Here is a 19,272-nt window from a genome sequence, read left to right on the forward strand (position 1 = left end):
AAGGCCGCGATGATCAGCAATCAGCTCCGTTAATATTTGCAATATAGTAACCCAATTTGTATTAAATGGCGGTTTTCTGCTATAGCCAAGCCTTTTAAGAGTGACACTGATAGGAATATGAAATCCCCAAGTCTGACTGCCACTCACAGGGAAAAACACCGTGGGTTTGGGTCCATTTATCTCAGTGCATGAGCAGACACAATCATTGTGGCTAGTTTAGAAAAGAGAATAGGCCTATAGAGTCACTGAAATATCTCTGGTTTAAAAATAACCATACCCTACTCTGTTAAAAAAACGTTTTCCTAGAGGCTGTGTAAAAGATCCGCACAATCACAGGAAATACAGAAATACATTTTGCCTACTCCTTATCGCAAAAACTGTGTAGCCCTTCCCAAGCTAAAATAATGGCTATTTCACATAGAAAATAATCCATGAGAGATTTATAGACTGTTAATAATTTTCAGAAAAAAAAAAGAAGAAAATTTTAAAAGAGCTAATTATGGCCACCAAGGAAAATAGAAGGCATTGTTATGGCTCCCTTTCCTCCCTGAAACAAGAGGCACAGGTAGGCAAGGAAGAGATCAAAGAAGTCCCTGCTTCTGTCAGCAGGAGGAGGAAATGAGGGCTTTCAAGATGTGAACAAATCACTGGGGAAAATCAGTAGCTGACCACATTCAGATCCAACCCAAACGTTTCCTCTTCATTTGCACTTCTGACTGGTTGATTTATGAAAAGGAACAAGTGAGGAAAAACCTTTAAAATATATATACCCACCTATTGTGGGTATATATAGAAGCATCTCCTCTGATCCTACAGAAAGCCTTAGTGGGTAGGACCCGTTCCTATGAACCGTGTGTCCCTCCTTGCTCCTGAAATGAGACTTTTCCATCTAGTTGCTGTGAGCTGCTGCAAACGTGCCATACACAGCACCTATGCAGGGGGCACAGAACCAAAAAAAGTCTCACGCTGTGCATGTGAGACGTCCCTGGTCTAAACCAGACAACATTCCTGCAGCTGCAGAAGTTTCCCTACCATTGTTTCCTTATTTATTTATTTTTTTTTTACTGTTTTTAACGACATATGATTAAATACCTAATACCAATTTATGTATTTTGAAGTTCTTAGGCAGACACTGCTAAAAACAAATACACACTCTTCTCCTCACAGGGCAGTTGCAGCATTAAATCGTTTCAATGCTGATAGCAACCTACAGAATAAAAACACATTGTGTAAGCTGTTCATTTCTAACACAGGCTGATGCTCCACCTGGAGCACCACCTAAAGAAAATGCATTTCTCAAGCACAAGTCACCAGTCAAATAAATCAGTGTGTTAAATGTCCTCATGGGATATTTTAGTTAGTATTTGAATATTAGAAGGAAGAAAAAAATATATATATATTGTTTTCAGGCATAAAACATTCAATTTATTCCAGTAGAAAGCATACTACCGAGATCCACAGGAGGGCATCACTGCTTAAGAGATCTTAAAACAGGAATTTAAAGAGTTCATTTCAGGCATTGAGCTTTCCATGTTATTATTTATTCTCTGTAAAAGCTGATACAAAATACATCATTAAGGAAATCATTATAGCATTTTTTATTACTAAAGAAATATAATTCTGTGATGCTGTTTAATTAGTCCAAATTTCTAAGATAGAAAAAGATTACTGAAGGAAAGACCTCCAGGGACAATACAATTATATTAAGAAGTCAAAAGCAACTCTTAAATTCTAAACATTTTGATTATTTAACACCTTGTATAAAAACAGAGTAATTGCCTTTTAATTTGTTTCAAAGCCTTTAATCTTGTTTTTATCAGTGCTGTTGGCTTCCATAATCAACACGTGTTGTTGATTTGTTTGTTAGAACAATTTAAGTGTATCGATGGATTATTATTTTTTAATGAATTTAAGTACACAGGTTTTTAGTAATGTAGTGCAATCCTCTAGATGTAGGTTTAGTTTTAACTTTCGGCAGACAGAATGCATATTGAAACCTACAGGATTCCTTTGTGCAGGCTGTTTGCAGAATGAGTTCTCCATTGGCATTATGCTCTTTGAAGACTATATTAACATTATTTTAATACATCCTGGCTATACAGATTTCATCCAGATTTTTTTCTAAACATGCATAGGCAAAAATGGTCTATGAATAGAGGGGACTTAACCATAATTTCCCAGATCACTTGGAGATCTACACACATTCAGGCAAGGTTTTTTAATTTAATCATATCAGAGGAATTATAAAAGACTCTTGGAAGTTTCACTCCCACCAAATCAACACCCCAGGCAGAGAGTAATTTTGCAGTTAATAGGAAGAAATTTCTGATAAAACATGCAGCAGCAACAGCAACTTCCCCATCCTGGCCCCTTGCTTAAGCTATGAGTGTGAAGAACTTCTTAAAAGAGATAAAACTTTCCTTGAGAAAGCTATTGTGTTTTGTTTGCTTTTTTAAGGCAAAACATTTATCTTTCATCGGGTTCTGCTGTTCATACCTTAATCTGAAAAAAACTTTAAATGTGTGGACTTACTTTTGAGACTAGCATGAATTACCACTGGTTGGGACAGGGTTTGCATTGAAAAGAGTGATTAAAATGCACCGAGAGGGAACTAGATACCTTTACCTATCTAAGTTTGAATAGGACATTCCTTGGGATAAAAATTTCTATACTGTGCAAATTCAGATGGGAAATAAAACACTCTACCCCTCTCCTTTATTTGCTTAATGCAAACTAAGATGTTCTCCAGATAAAAAGGTATCTGTAGAATACCCCACAGGAACCATTTATTCAGTAAGCACTATCAAAAGTTTACCTTACTGAACAAAATCTTCCCTGAGTGCCTTGTAAGGGGACTGTGCTGAAAGAGAGAATCACATCTTTGTGAGGGGTGAAGGGGAAAGTCATCAGATAATCCAATTTGCATCCTCTTCTTTGGACTTGTATTACCATTTTTCCTTAAATCCTGCCCTCCCTCTCCTCTTCTCTCTGAAGCTCAATTTCTCTTTTCCTCTTTCATCTTTCCACTCGTCTGTCATAATTGATGATTTCCTTTCTTCTCTTCCCTAAAAGTTTATATAAGAGCTGGTCATGATTTGGAGTGATGGGATGAAAGTAAGACAGGAAAAGACAGTCTGAAAAGTCAGAAAAACATGTCAAGGATCAAAGAGTCTGGCAACGCTGAGACAGATGTGAAAGGGCAGATCTTTCAGTATATCCTGGGCTAAGATAGGCCAGGATCATAAGTTTTGCCTAAGAAAGAACAAATCCTGGAGCCAGCAGCAATATTGTCCATGCTCTGATCTTTTAAACCTGCAAATCTTTGTGTGTTTTATGTAAAATTGAAATCTAGTAGCTTTTTTTTTTTCCCCTTAGCTATTCCTAGCCCCCATCTATTTCCTGATCCTGAGAGTCTCTGTAGTGGACTTTTTGGTCTTTGTTTTGCATGTCTGACATTTAGCTTTGTTTGAAAACAGCACCAGGAGTTATGCTATGAAGTTCAGTACTTACCTGCCTGAAACCAGCAGTAAGACATCCATGCTACTCAAGGAATTTTAAAGTGAGGTGTACAAAAATTAAGGCTTTCTAGAACCAATATAGCAAACTAGAATTCATATTTTTAATTCAGAAAAAAATATATGTTATTACAGCTTGAAACATGCAGGAAAAATTAAACAGACTGATGAAGAGGAAAAAAACTTCTTTTGATTACTTAAGTATTTCTTAATTAACAATTATGTCAGTAGAAAAAATTCATGGCATCAGAAATGCAGGACTTGGAGCTCACAGCGTTGTTATAAAAAGATTGTAGAATGGAAAGGAGCAGATACAAATGATCCTATCCCCCTCAAATATGCGAGCTATTCAAATAATCCATTCTTTGGAGAGATCACTCTTGGAAAACATCAGCTAGAGAAGTTCTAGAAAGCTACAAAGGATTGAATCAGGGTTTGGAAAGTGGAAACTATTATAAAATAAAATTTAATGCAGTCACACTCCTATTACAATTACTCATATATCTTATCTCTTTTTCAGTAAGAAAATAGAAAAGTGACTTGGCTGACCCAAAAACTAAAGATGCTAACCTTGCAGCCAGAGAAGTGTATCAATCTCCATCTCAATTGTATGCCAACTGAATAAGGTCCAGAAATTAGCCGAAAGTTCGTGGCATGATATCATTGTAAAAATGAATATGCTATTATAAGGAACTCATTTGAAGTTAAAGCAGATTTTAAAACAGTTGACTTTTCATTCTAGGCATGACCTAATTGAGAGGTAAGGACCAGAATGAAGATTCAAGGGTATTGTAAAGCTGCTCTGTAAAACTGTGTAATACAAAGAGTGAAACCTAAACTCCAAGTAGTGAACTTCAGTGATTTTTTTGACAATTTTTTCCAATTATGAAAAAAAAATCTTATTATGGATCAGTGTTTCAACTGACACGTATATATCAATCCTTCCTTGGATTGATCATTGCAGAAAAAAAGGAAATTTACAGTAGTTGATTTTCAAATGTTGCTAGTTTGGTCAAATCAATCTGTTTGCTGAAGAGATCTTATTGGCAGGCTCCACGAAACAGGAAACCATGAAAGGACTGGGCTTTTTCATAGCACACTATCTTACCTAAAGAACTCTTTCACCTCGGAAGCTGATAAATTGAACGCATCCTTACGTGTATGAGGTACAAAGACTGCTGCACAGCTGCACGGGAGAAGCAACCAAGCAAAGTAATTGGAAGCAGAAGGCTGGAGTGGTCAGCCACCAGCAAAGTCCCCTGCTGGGCAAGGAATCACGTAAACACCAAAGCAAAAGGCAAGCTTTGCCTCAAGGGACTCCTACACTACAGGATTCTTCAACAAGAGGCTGCTGCCACTACTACAGGCATTATTACAATTTTAAGGCTGGAAATACTGCTTCTTATGGCTTCTGATCACTTACCCTGACCTTCCACGCTGCCCACGGTGTGTATGCCTTCGTAATAGCATGCCTTCACTGTACCCAAGATGAGACTTTGTATACATGGACCCCAGTTAGTGTTGAGCTGGCTGGCTCAGAGGGCAGTGCCAGGGCCCCATGCTTGTCATGGTTAATTGCCACCTGGCTTAAAACCACCCTGGGAACATTTACCCAAGCTGAGGTCATGCCTCCGTCTGCAACAGAACAAGTGGCTGGGAAAAAATGTTCCAATCGGAATTACAATTTCAATATTATTATCATATAATTGCAATAAATCTGATGAGGTGATTATCAGTATAATGACTCATGTTCAGTATAATGAGGCTCGGCACACTGATTATTTTAGAGGGGTTTTTGTTCATTTGTTTGTTTTGCAAACTAACACTGCAAACTGAAATCCCCAATAAAACTCACAAAACATATCCAAACTCCTACCAGATCCTACAATAGAGAGGGATTCTTGAACCGCTGAAAACCCACAAAAGTAGAGTCAATAAATTTACATTTGACTGGGGCTTTACTAAGCCAGACACAGTCTTATCCACAATGTAGTTTTAATATTTTGTTATCAAGTTACATATAAAGGTTGCTTCTCACTAGCTGCAGTCCTGCCCTCCAGTTAGTTATCAATGTCTACAGATAAAGGACATTTTCCATTATTTTTATTATGCAATTTAGAAATAACACAATAATTTACGTAACGTAAATAACATTCTGCTATCCATTAACCTTTTATGCAAATAGACACTACAGCATTTGGGTGAAAACAATATACCTGGGTCCCTTCACACGCAGCCCTAGGTTCCAGTTAGCAGACCTACCTTTGACCTCGAGCACAAGCAGAGCAGGAGCAGCTACACCCATAAGCCTCCGACGTCGGATGTGAACTAATTCACAACAGGTTACAATAAAATTAAGTCCACAGAAGGTAGCAGATTGACACGATTGTAAAATAAATGGGATCACACATTAAACACTTCAATCCTTCCACGGATGGAGGACTGCACACAGTATTATATTAGAAACAGATGCCTATGTAGATAAGCAATCTGATCTTTGTTTGAAATATATAAATAGAATCAGAACATCTTTTAATTTGACTGGCTTATTTCATTTATAAACAGATAGTGCACTTTTATGGCTTGTTCTGATGCTCATCCAGCACATTCCGTTTTTAGGTCTTGATGCACTTCCTGGGTTACTCTACAACCAGAAGCAGAAACTCTAGAGTACTTTGGAAAAGCTTTATAATATTTTTTTACATAAGCAAAATCAGCAAGTGCTAGAAATATGTTTAAAAAGGTACATTCACATCGCCCAGTCATAGCAGTTTGGCTGAGATTTCAGAATTCAGCGACCACTCCTGGAATAAAAGGCAATAGCCCAAAGTAAAGAGAAGGAAATTTTAGGGGGAGGTGTTAAGTCAGTCTAACAGTAAATTTGGCACTTGAACACACAAACTAGGATTACCACTGATGTTTACAAAACAGGCTAGGCAAATATATCCTGAAGAGATACAAATATACTAGAAGCAGGGGATTGATCCGGCTGATTTCAGAGGCTCCCTCCACCCCCATTTCCCACAAATACAACAGCACAACCAACAATATTTTCAGCTCATGAGTTCCAGCCTGTGCTCCAAGCACAGCATCAGTCCTGCTTACCCCCAAATCCTACTGCCCTTCAAAACATTCTCTCCAAAAAACAGCAGCAGTAAGGCAGACTCCGGTACTCTCACATATTTTGTCTGCAAGATTGAACTTTTCTAACAAACAGGGAACCGTCATCTAGTTTTCCTGAGTCTGTCCCACACAAACGCTGGCCCATTTCCTATTTCCTCTGATTTTTCTAGCTCTGGAGAGCCCCAGGCTAGGTCAGTGTAAGAGACTGGGATACTGGGGGCTAAGGGGACCCAGGCAGGAACTGAAAAGTGCAAAATCAATATGCCAAATACCACATCCCAACAAAGACCAGCTCATTTCCTGCTCCATAAACATCCACACGACACGTTTACTAAGCAAAAGCTGAATGCCAATATTTATGAACAAGTGACTATAGAAAGTATGGACTTTTACTGGGAAAGGAGTAAGAATAATAAATCCCTTTTTCAACACCTCCCAGTGCAATGTGTCAGGCTTTGCTTTTCAGGAAGATTTTTACAACTGGCGTAAAATTTAAAGTAGGAATTTAGAGTGAAAAATATGATGAACTTAATTGCGATAAATTAATTGCAATAGAGCAAACGATGCACATAATAGGACATGCATGCTCTAAGAAGCTTATTGTATTTTCATATCTGTCAGTTAAAAAAGCAATAAGCCATCTGCAAATGTTTATGTATGAAATCCATTGTAGGGAAAACATTTGCACTACAGAGCAGATAAGATAATTGCAAATGAAATTGCAAGATAAGGTGTTTGACAGGGCGGAGGGAAGCAGCACAGTGGAGGAAAAACCATCCCCATGACTACTGGGCTTTTCTCCTCCCTGCTCAGTGCTGTTTGCCTCTTCTTGGATTCCAGAGCTTGTTTTATTCCTCAGCAGCCCTTCTGCAGCCTGGCGGATTCAAGCACAGTTGGAAATTGCGGGACTGTGGCTTGTTTCAGAAAAAGAAGAAAGGAGACTTTAAGTATAGGTTTAGCAGCAGATGGCTCTGCTTTGGATCCTCTTATACACAAAGGAAATGTGTTTGCTGGCTTTGTAATTAACTCGAAAAGAGAAAGAAAATTTTGTTAAAGACAGTGTGGATATGACTTGAATTATTCATCAGGTAAGAAGTAAGAGAATCTATAAACTTGAGAGAAAAGTTACTGAAATATATATTTTAAAGGCTTATTGAATTCTGTGCATCCTCTATTTAAAATTGAATGGAAAGTTTCATTCAGCTTTTATCTGTGCAATACTTTGGAACTTAATGAGCAGATGATGTTTGCAACCAAAGCATTTACTGCTCACCGTGAAGAGATGGAACTAGGCATTTTTAACATCAGTAAGAAAATACTTAGGAAAAGAAAGCTTTTTTGAAACTTGTTTTATTTTAGACTATGCGTTCAACTTTATTTTGCTTACACATGTTTTAGTAATGTTTCTGCATCTTGAGGAATGAAAGAACTGGGCTAAGTGGATTATCGTTTCTTAGGTTGTTAAACTCTCACTATTTATGGTAGAGAATCTTTTTTGAAATGCATGGATTAGGGACTGAAGAAAGTAGCAGAGACATTAGTTCCCTTATTAAACACTGCAATCCATTTCTGACATCAGCTGGAGTTGCAGTTCAGGGACACTGATTCCTCTATTATTTGTTTTAAAAAATAGCAGTAGGCATTACAGCAGTTTAACATGCTGCAAGCGAGTAGCAGTGTAACTTATTTTCTAATGCTGTTAATACTCCAGCTGTTTAAACAAGACAGATATAATTGTTTTATTGTTAAAGGAAATGTTTAAATTGCCTTTCAGAATGATACGAACTAAAGCGTCCACTTCTTAACTCAGAGTACAAAGCAAATAGAGAAAAGAAATTAATTGTTTTCCCGAGAAAAGCCTGGCAATGTAGATGATCAGTGTGCCTAATGCTAAAAAACTGAGTGAACTGACCAGCAGGTCAGTGTGGGGACTTTTCCTTACTGGTAGGCAGTGCCAAAGAAGCCCCACTGTCCACAACAAATTCTTGGGAGAGGGCATGCAGCACTTGCCATCAAACTGTGGTTTGATGGAAAAATAAGCGAGCAGAGCAAATAGTGCATGAAATATTACAAACCTGGCTCAGCCTCATGTCCTCTGAGTCCCCACAGCTTCTCTGGCTAGCACAAAAAGCAAGAAAGAGAAGAGCAAAGCTTTCTTTGAGGGTATCTTGTGTCTGAGGCAGATCCCCTGTTAACACCTGATTTTTCCTTAAAGGGCAGGTCGCAGGTCCCAGGGAGCCAGGTGAACACCCCATGCAGTGCAAAGAGAAAGCTCTCTACTGGGACAAAGCAGCCAGACTTGGGACCTGTACACCTCTGGAAGAAGCAGCAAAGCTCATGGGGGCAGCATTTACCACCGGCTGGCCCCTTGCCCTTCCAGCACGTGCATCCTTCCATGTGATAAATCCAGCCAGGCAATTAGCGCTCCTCTAGGGAAAAGCAGCTAACAGCACATTGCAGGAAATGTGCTGCTGTCATCCAGACACATCGTCTGGGTCTGCAGGGTACAACCACATTAGCTTCAGAAACCTTGCAACTTTGCCCGGATTCAGTAAGAGGAGTTTTTGCAAGCTGGTGCACTGTGCAGGGCACACAGCTCGTGTTCCTCACCTACCGGACTCAGGACACCTGTAAGAGGTCAATTTGAGCCACAGGACTTCAATAGCTCCTGCAGCAAAGTTGACAAAATTTCTATGCCATTCCCTCATTGTAGCTGTAAACAGGGCCACATGGGTTATTTAGGAAGACTTCAGAGCTTAATAATATCCCCTTACTACAAATTAAGTCGTATTTGGAACATCAACCACATATGGTCACATAAATCTAATGCCATTTCTCAGTCCAACATGACTACACTAAAATATACCATAAAAGTACATTTTAATCAGAATGACAGTGGTAATAGACCCTGCAAAGCTTTGGTGGTGGTGCTTGTTTTTAATCCTAATTTGAAGAACCCAAAGTAACATCAAGTAGAAGTATGAGAATAAAGCAGTACAAGATCTAACTTTATGTGGAATATTCTTTGGGTGGCTGTGGGACACCGAACAGTTGTAAAATCTTAGTTCCCAGTTTAGCCTTGGATTTGCATTTAATCTTGAACAAGGCACTAAATAGCTCTTATTCGCTAGTGATTAAATAATGGCACTCATTTGTGTAAAAAGGCTGATGAATCTTCTACATATAAACATTATTTCTAGTAATAACAAAACATCCACCCATCCCTCCCCCTTTGTCTGCATCCTCTAACGTTCCTCTGCTCCTTCACCCCGTTGTCTCCACAGGGCTCACAACACTGGTATTTAAGAGTAGGGGTGAAGAATGACCCCCTTCCTGCCAGCTCTCCAATAACCCCTACTTCAAAAAGGAATTACGGTGAGTTACAGTTGAGATTTGAAAGGTACATGTATAGAAGAATTTACCCATCTTTAATTTTTAAAAGCAACTCTTTTTCCTTTTTTCCTTTCCCAGGTTGGAAACACAGACTCTCTCTAGCCAGAAAGCTGGTGAGCCTTTGATTTCAGATAAACTTTTTAATTGAATGATAATTTCAAACCCATCAAGATTTTCTGCTGAAAATATTTCTTCCCATTGCTATTAGTTTTATAACAACAGAATTGTGTTGTAGCAGATTTTTGCTTGACATCTGCTAATTCTAGAACTGAAAGAAGAATCAGCTCCATGTCTCTAGAGGACATGTTGCATTTAACCACAGAAAACGTTGAGGTTATCGTTTGTCAAACTTGTCCAACAATGAACAGTGTGTAGAGAAATGAAAAAGACGATCTTTAGCAACTACAGATATGGAAATAATTGGGCATGTAACTAACATGTGATCTTTGTTTGGTTTACATTTTTCTCAGATGAGGTTGACTAAAAAGGATAGGCTACCTTGAACACATAAGCAAAACAAGAAACTCCCTTAAAGATGTCATTTGTAGAGGTGTGGAATATCATTTAAGCTCAAGCACACATCATTCTGGATTAAACCAGAGGGATTTGGTGTATTAGTTCACACTGCTTTGTAGTTTTAGAGCAAATGTGTGATGCCTAAGCTAGCAATGTGATGGCAAGTCCCAATTCTTCATTTTTTCTGATAACAAAAAAAGCATTTGACTGTTCTCACTGGAATTGCTCAAGCCTTGCTAAATCTTTGTCTGAGACGGACCTTAAAATATTTTACTTTGAAAAGCAAAATTTATCCAGTTAGTAAAAGAGGATTTGTATGAAAACATTCATGCGAGTTTAAACAGAGCTATCAATCACTGCTATTTCTCATACACCACGGTCCATTATAGCTCTGTAACGGTCAGTGCAGATCCTCAGGAAAGGAGCATCAGGAGCATCCATATTTCTATCTATACAAAGCTACTAATACCAGACCACTTGCCTTTTTTTTTTTTTTTTTTCCTCCAGAATTCTTCAGTGCTGTAAGTATTTGTAACAGATTTGCTCAAAACTTCAAGGAGACCAAACACAAAGATAGAATCATGGTAATCCCTGCCTTGGAAAGCTCCAAGCAAAACACCTTCTGAGCTTTAAGGGAAGGGACATGCTCATAGATGCAAAATCTTCATGGCTAAGTTTTGGCATAGGCTGGGAGATGCTTCATGATGGATAAAGCCATTCAGCATCCTAGTGAGATTTTATCTAATAGAACTATCTCAAACAGCAGCTATTCCCAGTTTTTTAACTTTGATACATGCCAACCTTCCTTCCCTGTGGTACTCCTGCTTATTACAGCCTACACAGTGGTTACAACAGTGGGGCTTTTTGGAAATCTTTGCCTGATTGTTATAATAAAGAGACAGAAAGAAGTTCAAAATGTTACAAACATTTTGATTGCCAACCTCTCTTTATCAGATGTCTTGATCTGCATCATGTGTATTCCCGTCACAGTTGCCTATACTTTAATGGACTACTGGATATTTGGGGAAGCTATGTGTAAAATAAGCTCCTTCATTCAAAGTATATCTGTCACAGTCTCCATTTTCTCACTTGTCCTGATTGCTGTCGAGAGATACCAGTTAATTGTGAATCCACGTGGCTGGAAGCCTAATATTTCACATGCCTACTGGGGAATTATTTTCATCTGGGTTCTTTCCCTTGTAATATCCATTCCTTTTTTAATATTTCACCACTTAACTGATGAACCCTTCAAGCATCTATCTTTCCATAGTGATTTCTATAAGAACAAAGCTGTGTGCATTGAAGCCTGGCCCTCTGTTACCGAACGACTGATTTTCACCACTAGTCTGCTGGTTTTCCAGTACTGCTTGCCCCTGGGGTTTATTTTTATCTGCTATCTCAAGATATTTGTATGCCTCCGGAGGAGACACAGTAAAATAGATAGGATGAGAGAGAATGAGAGCAGACTGAGTGAAAACAAAAGGATTAATATGATCTTGATATCAATTGTTGTGACCTTTGCAGCGTGCTGGTTGCCTCTCAATATATTCAATGTTGTTTTTGACTGGAACTATGAGGCGCTGATGAGCTGCAATCATAATCTAGCATTTACACTGTGCCACCTTGTGGCCATGATCTCAACGTGTATCAATCCCATCTTTTACGGATTTCTCAACAAGAATTTTCAGAAGGATTTGATTGTATTAGTTCACCGCTGCAGATGCTCAGCATCACAAGAGGAATATGAAAACATTGCCCTTTCAAATCTGCACACTGATGTGTCTAAGGGATCTCTGAAATTAAACACTCCCCCTGTGGATATCTAAAACAATCCAGCAGCAGTTTCCAAAAGTTTGTGTTTTGTTGCAGATGACCTTTTTCTATAGGTCTTGATTCTGTTACCACTGAAGTTAAAGGTGGTTTTTGCCATTTAGTTCAGCAAAACTGGGATTATGCTCCCAAAGGCAGACTGTTAACAGGTACTTTGTGATAGCATTAATGCTAAAAAAAGGAAAAAGAAAAAAAAAAGAAAAAGAAAAAGCCTGCACTTCCATGAGTCTTAAAGATCAATAATAAGGAATTATCAACAGTATTAACATCTTGCTTTTTAATCCACACTTTCCAGGTCACTGACATACTACCTTAGACCCACTGCTGATGAGCCCTAAGCCTCCACCAATATCTTCCTTTCAACATGACCATACAGTTTACTTGGGTTTGATACCAGTTCAGCATAGAAATTGAACTTTAACATGAGGAAAAAGCTAGAGTTGGATTCTTTTTTTAAATGAGCACTAATACATGCCCTATTTGATGTTCAGCAAATTCACCTCAGATAGCTGTTCAAGATGAGATACATACTTAGCATTTCTCCTAAAAGCATTGTATTCTCCTCCAAACCACCAGAAGAGCTCATTGCTTTCTCTGCTATCATCATCACCAGCCTTTAAAACAGACCTTTTAGAATCTCCATTATGAAACAGACATGCTATGAATTCAGAGCACCTCATTTATTTCTGCTACTTCTCCAGCTTATGGGTTTTTCTTTTAACAGAAAATTAGTTTTGTGCTTTAATTTCAGAAGTATCTTTTCCCACATCTCTTCACTAGCAAGAGATCACACTTGAGGCAAATGCAGTTGGTTTCTGTTTGGCCATGTTTGAAAACAGCTTCTCCTGTAATGCAGTGCATGGGAGCCCAAAGATGTAGTACTGAATACTACTTCTACTACTAAAACATATTAAAAATAATTTTCCAGTTTGGTCATAAAAGTTAAGCAAACGTCTTAGATGTCAACTTGCTTTCTCTTGTCCATGTAATTGTATGTAAAATTCCTTGCAATTTATTGCTTAACTTGAAAAATTTTCTTAAGCAAAAAGAATTAATGTTCAGATTAAAATCAGCTCCTTGATGTTTCAGCTACGACGAAACTTACCTTAAGGATACAGAATTCCCTTGGCCAGGGACCAGCCTTTCCTGTATTCATGGAGTTCTTAAAAGATTCAGTCAGGTCACAGTTCTCTTCTTCTGTTTCTATAACATTAGTACAATCTGTCAGCATCACAGTACTCATCAGAGGAGCTGTGAGAAGAGCCTCACAAGCTCTTACAAAAATGCTGGATTGTCAAGTGCTTCCTGATTCCTGCTGAAGCAAGAAGACCTCATTGAAACCTATTAGGGCCTGATCCCACTAAAGTCCTGAGCCAGTGGTACTCACAAGAGTAAGAATGGAAGAATTAGTGACATGGTAATCAAGTATTTGAGTGACAGGTATGAATTAGTTTTGGCATAAAATAGCTTTTTTTTTTTTATCGGATTAAATATAATGCCTGTGAAGTAGAGTGCATTAATACACGGCTTAAACACCTGCCTTCTGCATTACAGAAAGAAAACCAGGAGACAGCTACAGACCTAGTAACAATGATGATCTGCCCGTTGAGTGTATCTTAGCATTAATTATTTCCATTAACTCCAGCCCTCAGTCAGTCAAATCACTGGGCTCCCCTTACTGCTGATGCCCACCGTCTGCTTGCCCAGCACAAGAGGCGTCCAAGCAAGCAGCAGGCAGTGCCTGGCAGCCAGCAGCGCTGCTGACACGCCGTGCACAAACAGCGCCTGCTGCGTGCTCCTGATGACGGGGACGCGATGGAGTTTGTTCCCTGCTGTACAGGGTGGGACTCCAGGGTACGGTAATTACCTCCGTTCCGCTTGCTTAACTGAGAGCAAACGTGATTCAAGAATTTAACTTGTCTTGGAGACTCCAGTGCCCTACAGAAAGCCATCTGATATGGTCAGATCGCTCACTGAACGCAGTGCTGTAACAGATTACGGCAGCACAGCTGCTAGAAGCTGGGTTACCAGCCAGCTCACTCTGAATTTAGGACACCAGTCTCTATCTACCACAGTCTTTCTCATACTTGAGCACTGTTTACAGCTTCAGGACCCGTGATTAAAACAATTCACAAGCACATGACGCTCACAATATACTCCAATTCATCAGTATTTGACACGAAAGTTAAGATCACTCTGCTCTCCTTGCTGCAAATAGCTCAGACAGGATTTAGTGTTTGACTGAGGCCCAGCTGAGATTCCTGTGCGTGAACTTGGCCTAAGATGCTCCCATACCACTGCTGCCATCCCACTGACATGCCCAAGTCTGCTTAGATTTACACTAAAGATGTTTTTAGTTTCAGGCCCAAAAATGGTTTAAATGCAGCCACAGAATAAATGCTACTCTAAATTATACAGTCAGAAAGCCAGCAGAAACTCTTGTGACCTCAGGAAGGCCAGGAGTGCTGCTGGGTGGCCTCCCCTCACTGTCTCTGTAAGCACTTAGGCAGTACATTTCTGTGACATTAAATGGTTAATGGAAAAAAAGGTTACTCTTGCTTTTTGTGACACCAATTGTCTACTCCTGACATCCTGATTGGAGTTAAGCAATCAATTTTTCCAGTCTGATTCTCGGCATAAGAGGGTTCTTCGTTACCAGGTGGAAGCTCTCTGAGCAGCGAGCCTGCTTCACGATCCAACGCGAATAATAACACTTGTGCCTTGATTTCTTGTCATTTCTTCCTTACACTGTCATTTGACTCAAGTGCTGATACTCCATGGCTGTTCTGAGCTTTCAGTTATCAAGTATCTCTTCTCTTAATGCTCTACTTTTAAAATTCACGGCTAAATGAACAGAGTACCAGCACTGCGTCAGGACGTCACCCTCCATGCTGTACGTTCTCTTATTACAGCCACTCACTTTATACGCAGTCTGATTTCTAATTTCCAGACAAATCAATAGGAGTGAATTGACTTTAATAGGCATAGGTTCAGACAAAAAGAGTTACTTATTTGTAATACATAAGCATTATGGACTCCAGTGTGACGGTGACACATGTACTGTGCAATATGAAATACTTAAAATGACTCAAGTCACAATATTAAAATGGCAAATGTTGCCCTGTGTTAGGGAATGCTGAAAAAAAATATTTTTCCATATGTTATTGGCATAGCAAGTCGATACTGTTTTAACAACCTTGCTCACCAGAATGTTGTTACTTGAGGTAACCAAGGGGAGCTCTGAGAGCTTCCTTAGGGGAGCAGAAACATGGAAATGAATATGGGAAGCTAAATGGGGGTACCTGAACTCTCGAATGCTCTCACATGTACAAATAAATTCTTAGCAGTGATGTTGTTTAAAAAAAAAAACTTTCATCAGAGCTTTGTTCAAGTGGTTCGGTCAGGTAGACCACAAACATATTTATAAACATCCTTGTAAATTAATATATCCTTATGTGTATTTGTACTTTATGGTTGATTGGTTTAACTGTAAGCACACGTAACTAGAGTTAGATACTGACATTTATTGTGAAAATGATTCTGTAGAACAGAGAGCTCAGTTGATTATTGATTGTAATTATGTATGTGTATGAATGCAGTGCCAATGATGTGTTATTTAAATACATTGATTCCTCTTGTCTACTGACAAATAAATATTACGCTGTATAAAACTGCTGCATTGCCCAGCTGGTAAATATTATTGCTTATAATATTACTAGAACAGTTCTTATGCAAACAGTTCTGGAAACTGCTTTAGCATTTCATATGTTCACTTATTATATAAACAGAGATCAGTAAAAAAAATGAGGTACTTGCTGTTTCCAGCGGAGAGAAGGACTTAAAAGCACTTTAAATTCTTAGTGCTATAAACGCTTAGCTAAAAATGATGCAAACACGTAAACAGCATTCTCAGGGCTCATGGTGCTGACAGCCCTGTTGGTGAAGAAGGACACAGTCATAAACAAGGGAGGTTTCAAAGGAATTCATGCCTCAAGGGCAGAACAACTTACCTTACGATTGGTACCTTACGATTTGTACTGAAATATGACCAATGCATTTGGAATAGTGTTTTCCTAGACATTTCACAGATACATTAAATAATGTTTGCAATTTATCAGAGCAGAAGTTTCTCTCCAGCAGATCAGGAAGTTATATCTACAGAACAAATACTGAGAGAACTTTTCGGAGTGCTGTATTGCAGCCCGATTAGTACATATTTGTTTTAGAACTGGCCTCTACCACTGTGTTTTAATGCATTGATCTCTACACACAGGAAAAAAAATCTTTTGCTTTTTCTTGTTTAAGCCAAAATCTTCACACCACAGTTCCCTGCATTATCACTATTTATTTCCACTTATGATAGAAACTCACAGGGTGCAACAACAACACATATTACTGGGACAGATTCTTGACAAATTCTCGAAAATTTATATATCTTTTTATTTTATCCAACCCTGGTCCACTACAAGTAAAAAATGGTACTCAGGTTCTATTTCTTGCATTATATTTTTTTAAAGTTACATCACAACTGCATCAGTTGGAAGGCAGGAATATTTTATCCTGATGTAAACAAACATTGCACTAAACTGTAACGCAACAGGTGAAGTTCTGAATAGCACCCAAGCTGACTTTCATAGAGAGAACCTTTTCATCTTGCAAATGTCTGCATCTTACCCAGATTCTAGGTAGAAATTGAAATTATGGCAAGGTTCATAAGGGACACAAGTTACCACCACCCCTTAAAAAGTTCCACGCACAGTATTATGTGCTCTGTTCTACACTACCTGCTCAGAAGATGACAGCCTCAGACTAGCAAGAGCACGTGTTGTCCAGCTCCCAAGAAGGGTATCAAAGGGCTTCAGAGGGATGACACAGAAGTTTTGCCCCAGCATTTGCGATCCTGGAAATTAAATATATGTTATTAACTACACTGTTGTAAATGCATCAAAAAACTTTAAAAACCTTTACATTCACATGGGCACAACAAAGCCAAACTAACCTCAGAGCAAGGAAGAGATGGCGTAACTGAGACAGGACATGCTGTTAGTGGGTGTATGGAGAAGATCGGGCAATCCTGCCAGAGGAGCTCTGATAGAGAAAGAAGGACAAGCAAAAATAGTTGCATTTGTCAGCAGAGCTCAGTATGACTTCCCTTTTGTGTGAAATATTTATTGGACTCGGTACCAAAATGTTTCATAGAATACAGAAAATAACCAGATCAGAGAGACACTAACCCAGGCACAGCACATCCCAGAAAGGGGAAGGGCAAGCTCCGACATGAACCTGCTGCCGAGGAAATATTTTAAAACGTTATTTTGAATAGTATTCTCACAGTAGAGCTAATCTATAACAGCTCTGAGTAACCTCACAACAAAAGGTCAGATGGACTGCAGATGTACTCAGAGGAACCTCATAGATTCCACAGATGTCGAATGACACTGTCCTTTCAATTCTATGCTAATAACACACTTAGAAATGCTCCATAATGACAACCTTAGAATTATCTTGTCTACTGTTGCTCAGTTTTACACAAGGTTCCTTTGGCATATAGCTTGGTTTTCATGCAAATGCACTGACTGATGTCTTTTATTGCATTTTATAGGCTTCTCTATTAGTCACAGGCTATTTACATAATGTGATGGAAGTGGCACCTGTGTGGAGCTATTCCCTATGCAGAATTCATTTCATCCTCATACGTACTGAGGAAAACTTGCTGCTTCATGTAGACGCTCAGGCTATAGCAGCTACTGGGAATTTGAATTAGTTCTCCCAACCAAGAACGGCTGCTGCAGCCCAAAGAAGTTCTCAAAGTTTGGGGTCCTACTATATAGAATTCCTTACACAAGACTGACAGCTCCAGTTTCAGACTGGAAATGCCTGCAGGGTTTATCTCCACAAAGGAAGGAGCTGCTAGAGGGGTCTTGGAGGGGCACAGATTTCCCAGGCACACAGCACACTCCTGCCTGCTGCACCACCTCCACTGCCACAGACGCCCAGGCCGCAGCTCCTCAGGTTGTCTCAGCACATAGGTTGTCCCGCAGCTCCTCAGGTTGTCCCAGAGTCAACTGTAACAGTCTGCCCCATTCTTCTAAAATCCTCCTTAAAATGATTTGGCTGCCATCCCCTCCCCTTTCAAGCAACTCTGCAGGAACCAACTACCTTGCAGGCCTTACCTCTTCCTGCTGTCTCTCAGATGGATTCCACTATAAAAGGAGCCCTCTTTGGCTGCAGAAACAAATGCTGAACTGCCTGGATTTTGGAAAGGGTCCTATGAGCACAACAGGGTAGAACAGAGCTGAACCAAATACATACAGGAGCTCAGACACAGAAGTAGTCTGCAAGAAAACAAGGATACAGGTTACAAGCCTCAGAGTAACAGTAAGAAAAATAAGCATATGCATTTAATACAATACACTGTGGCAATTATCTGGGCTTTTGGAGCAAAAAATCTGTTTGGGCATCATTACCTTCATAGGATATTTCTATAAAGATAAAAAAAAATAAAAAAAAATAAAAAAAAATAAAAAACAAGGGATTATTTCATATCTAACTCACACCAGGGGGAAATCCACATGTACAACACTGGAGCTGTGTCTGGAGAAGTATGGAATAAGGGTTCTCCTTGCAGGAACTCAAGGCCATCAGGAGTCTGAGACGTCGGCAGGGGACCCCAGGCCTCCTCGTGCACAACTTGGCTCTCCCAGCAAAGAGCACACAGGATCCCAGAGCTGTGGGCTCCCCAGAGAATACCCCTGAGCACAGGCTTTGCAGCAGGACACGTACTTGGCATTTGCACTGGGGGGCTCTAAGTTTATTTTCTTTTGAGGAATTTCAATGTGAAGATCAGAGGGATCTCATCAAACCCACGGGACAAACCTTTGGGAGGATAATTAGC

At 39.3% G+C, this 19,272-nt stretch overlaps 1 protein-coding gene and 1 long non-coding RNA gene across 3 annotated transcripts in view; one reads left to right on the top strand and one right to left on the bottom strand.

Annotated features, from left to right (window-relative positions):
• On the top strand, positions 1–16,048 carry LOC311444262 (neuropeptide Y receptor type 6-like). Of its 2 annotated transcripts, XM_084535278.1 has the most exons (5): positions 1–565; positions 4,036–7,726; positions 9,923–10,013; positions 10,110–10,144; positions 11,055–12,628. In XM_084535278.1, exon 5 carries the CDS (start codon positions 11,249–11,251, stop codon positions 12,371–12,373), a length of 1,125 nt encoding a protein of 374 aa, XP_084391404.1. In that variant the 5' UTR covers positions 1–565; positions 4,036–7,726; positions 9,923–10,013; positions 10,110–10,144; positions 11,055–11,248; the 3' UTR covers positions 12,374–12,628. The 2 variants fall into 2 exon arrangements, 1 of the variants encoding a protein (XP_084391404.1); XR_014697785.1 differs by lacking the exons at positions 1–565; positions 11,055–12,628 and adding an exon at positions 12,673–16,048 and having other exon boundaries at positions 1,393–7,726.
• LOC311444263 overlaps positions 13,827–19,272 on the bottom strand; it is a 24,777-nt gene continuing 19,331 nt past the window's right edge. The window contains exons 7-9 of the long non-coding RNA XR_014697786.1: positions 18,551–18,712; positions 17,377–17,465; positions 13,827–17,277 (exon numbers count right to left, since the gene is read on the bottom strand). This is a non-coding gene — a long non-coding RNA (uncharacterized lncRNA). The remainder of the gene's footprint in view (positions 17,278–17,376; positions 17,466–18,550; positions 18,713–19,272) is intronic.

The sequence above is a fragment of the Aythya ferina genome (assembly GCF_964211825.1).
Source record: "Aythya ferina genome assembly, chromosome: 14".
Classification (NCBI taxonomy): domain Eukaryota; kingdom Metazoa; phylum Chordata; class Aves; order Anseriformes; family Anatidae; genus Aythya; species Aythya ferina.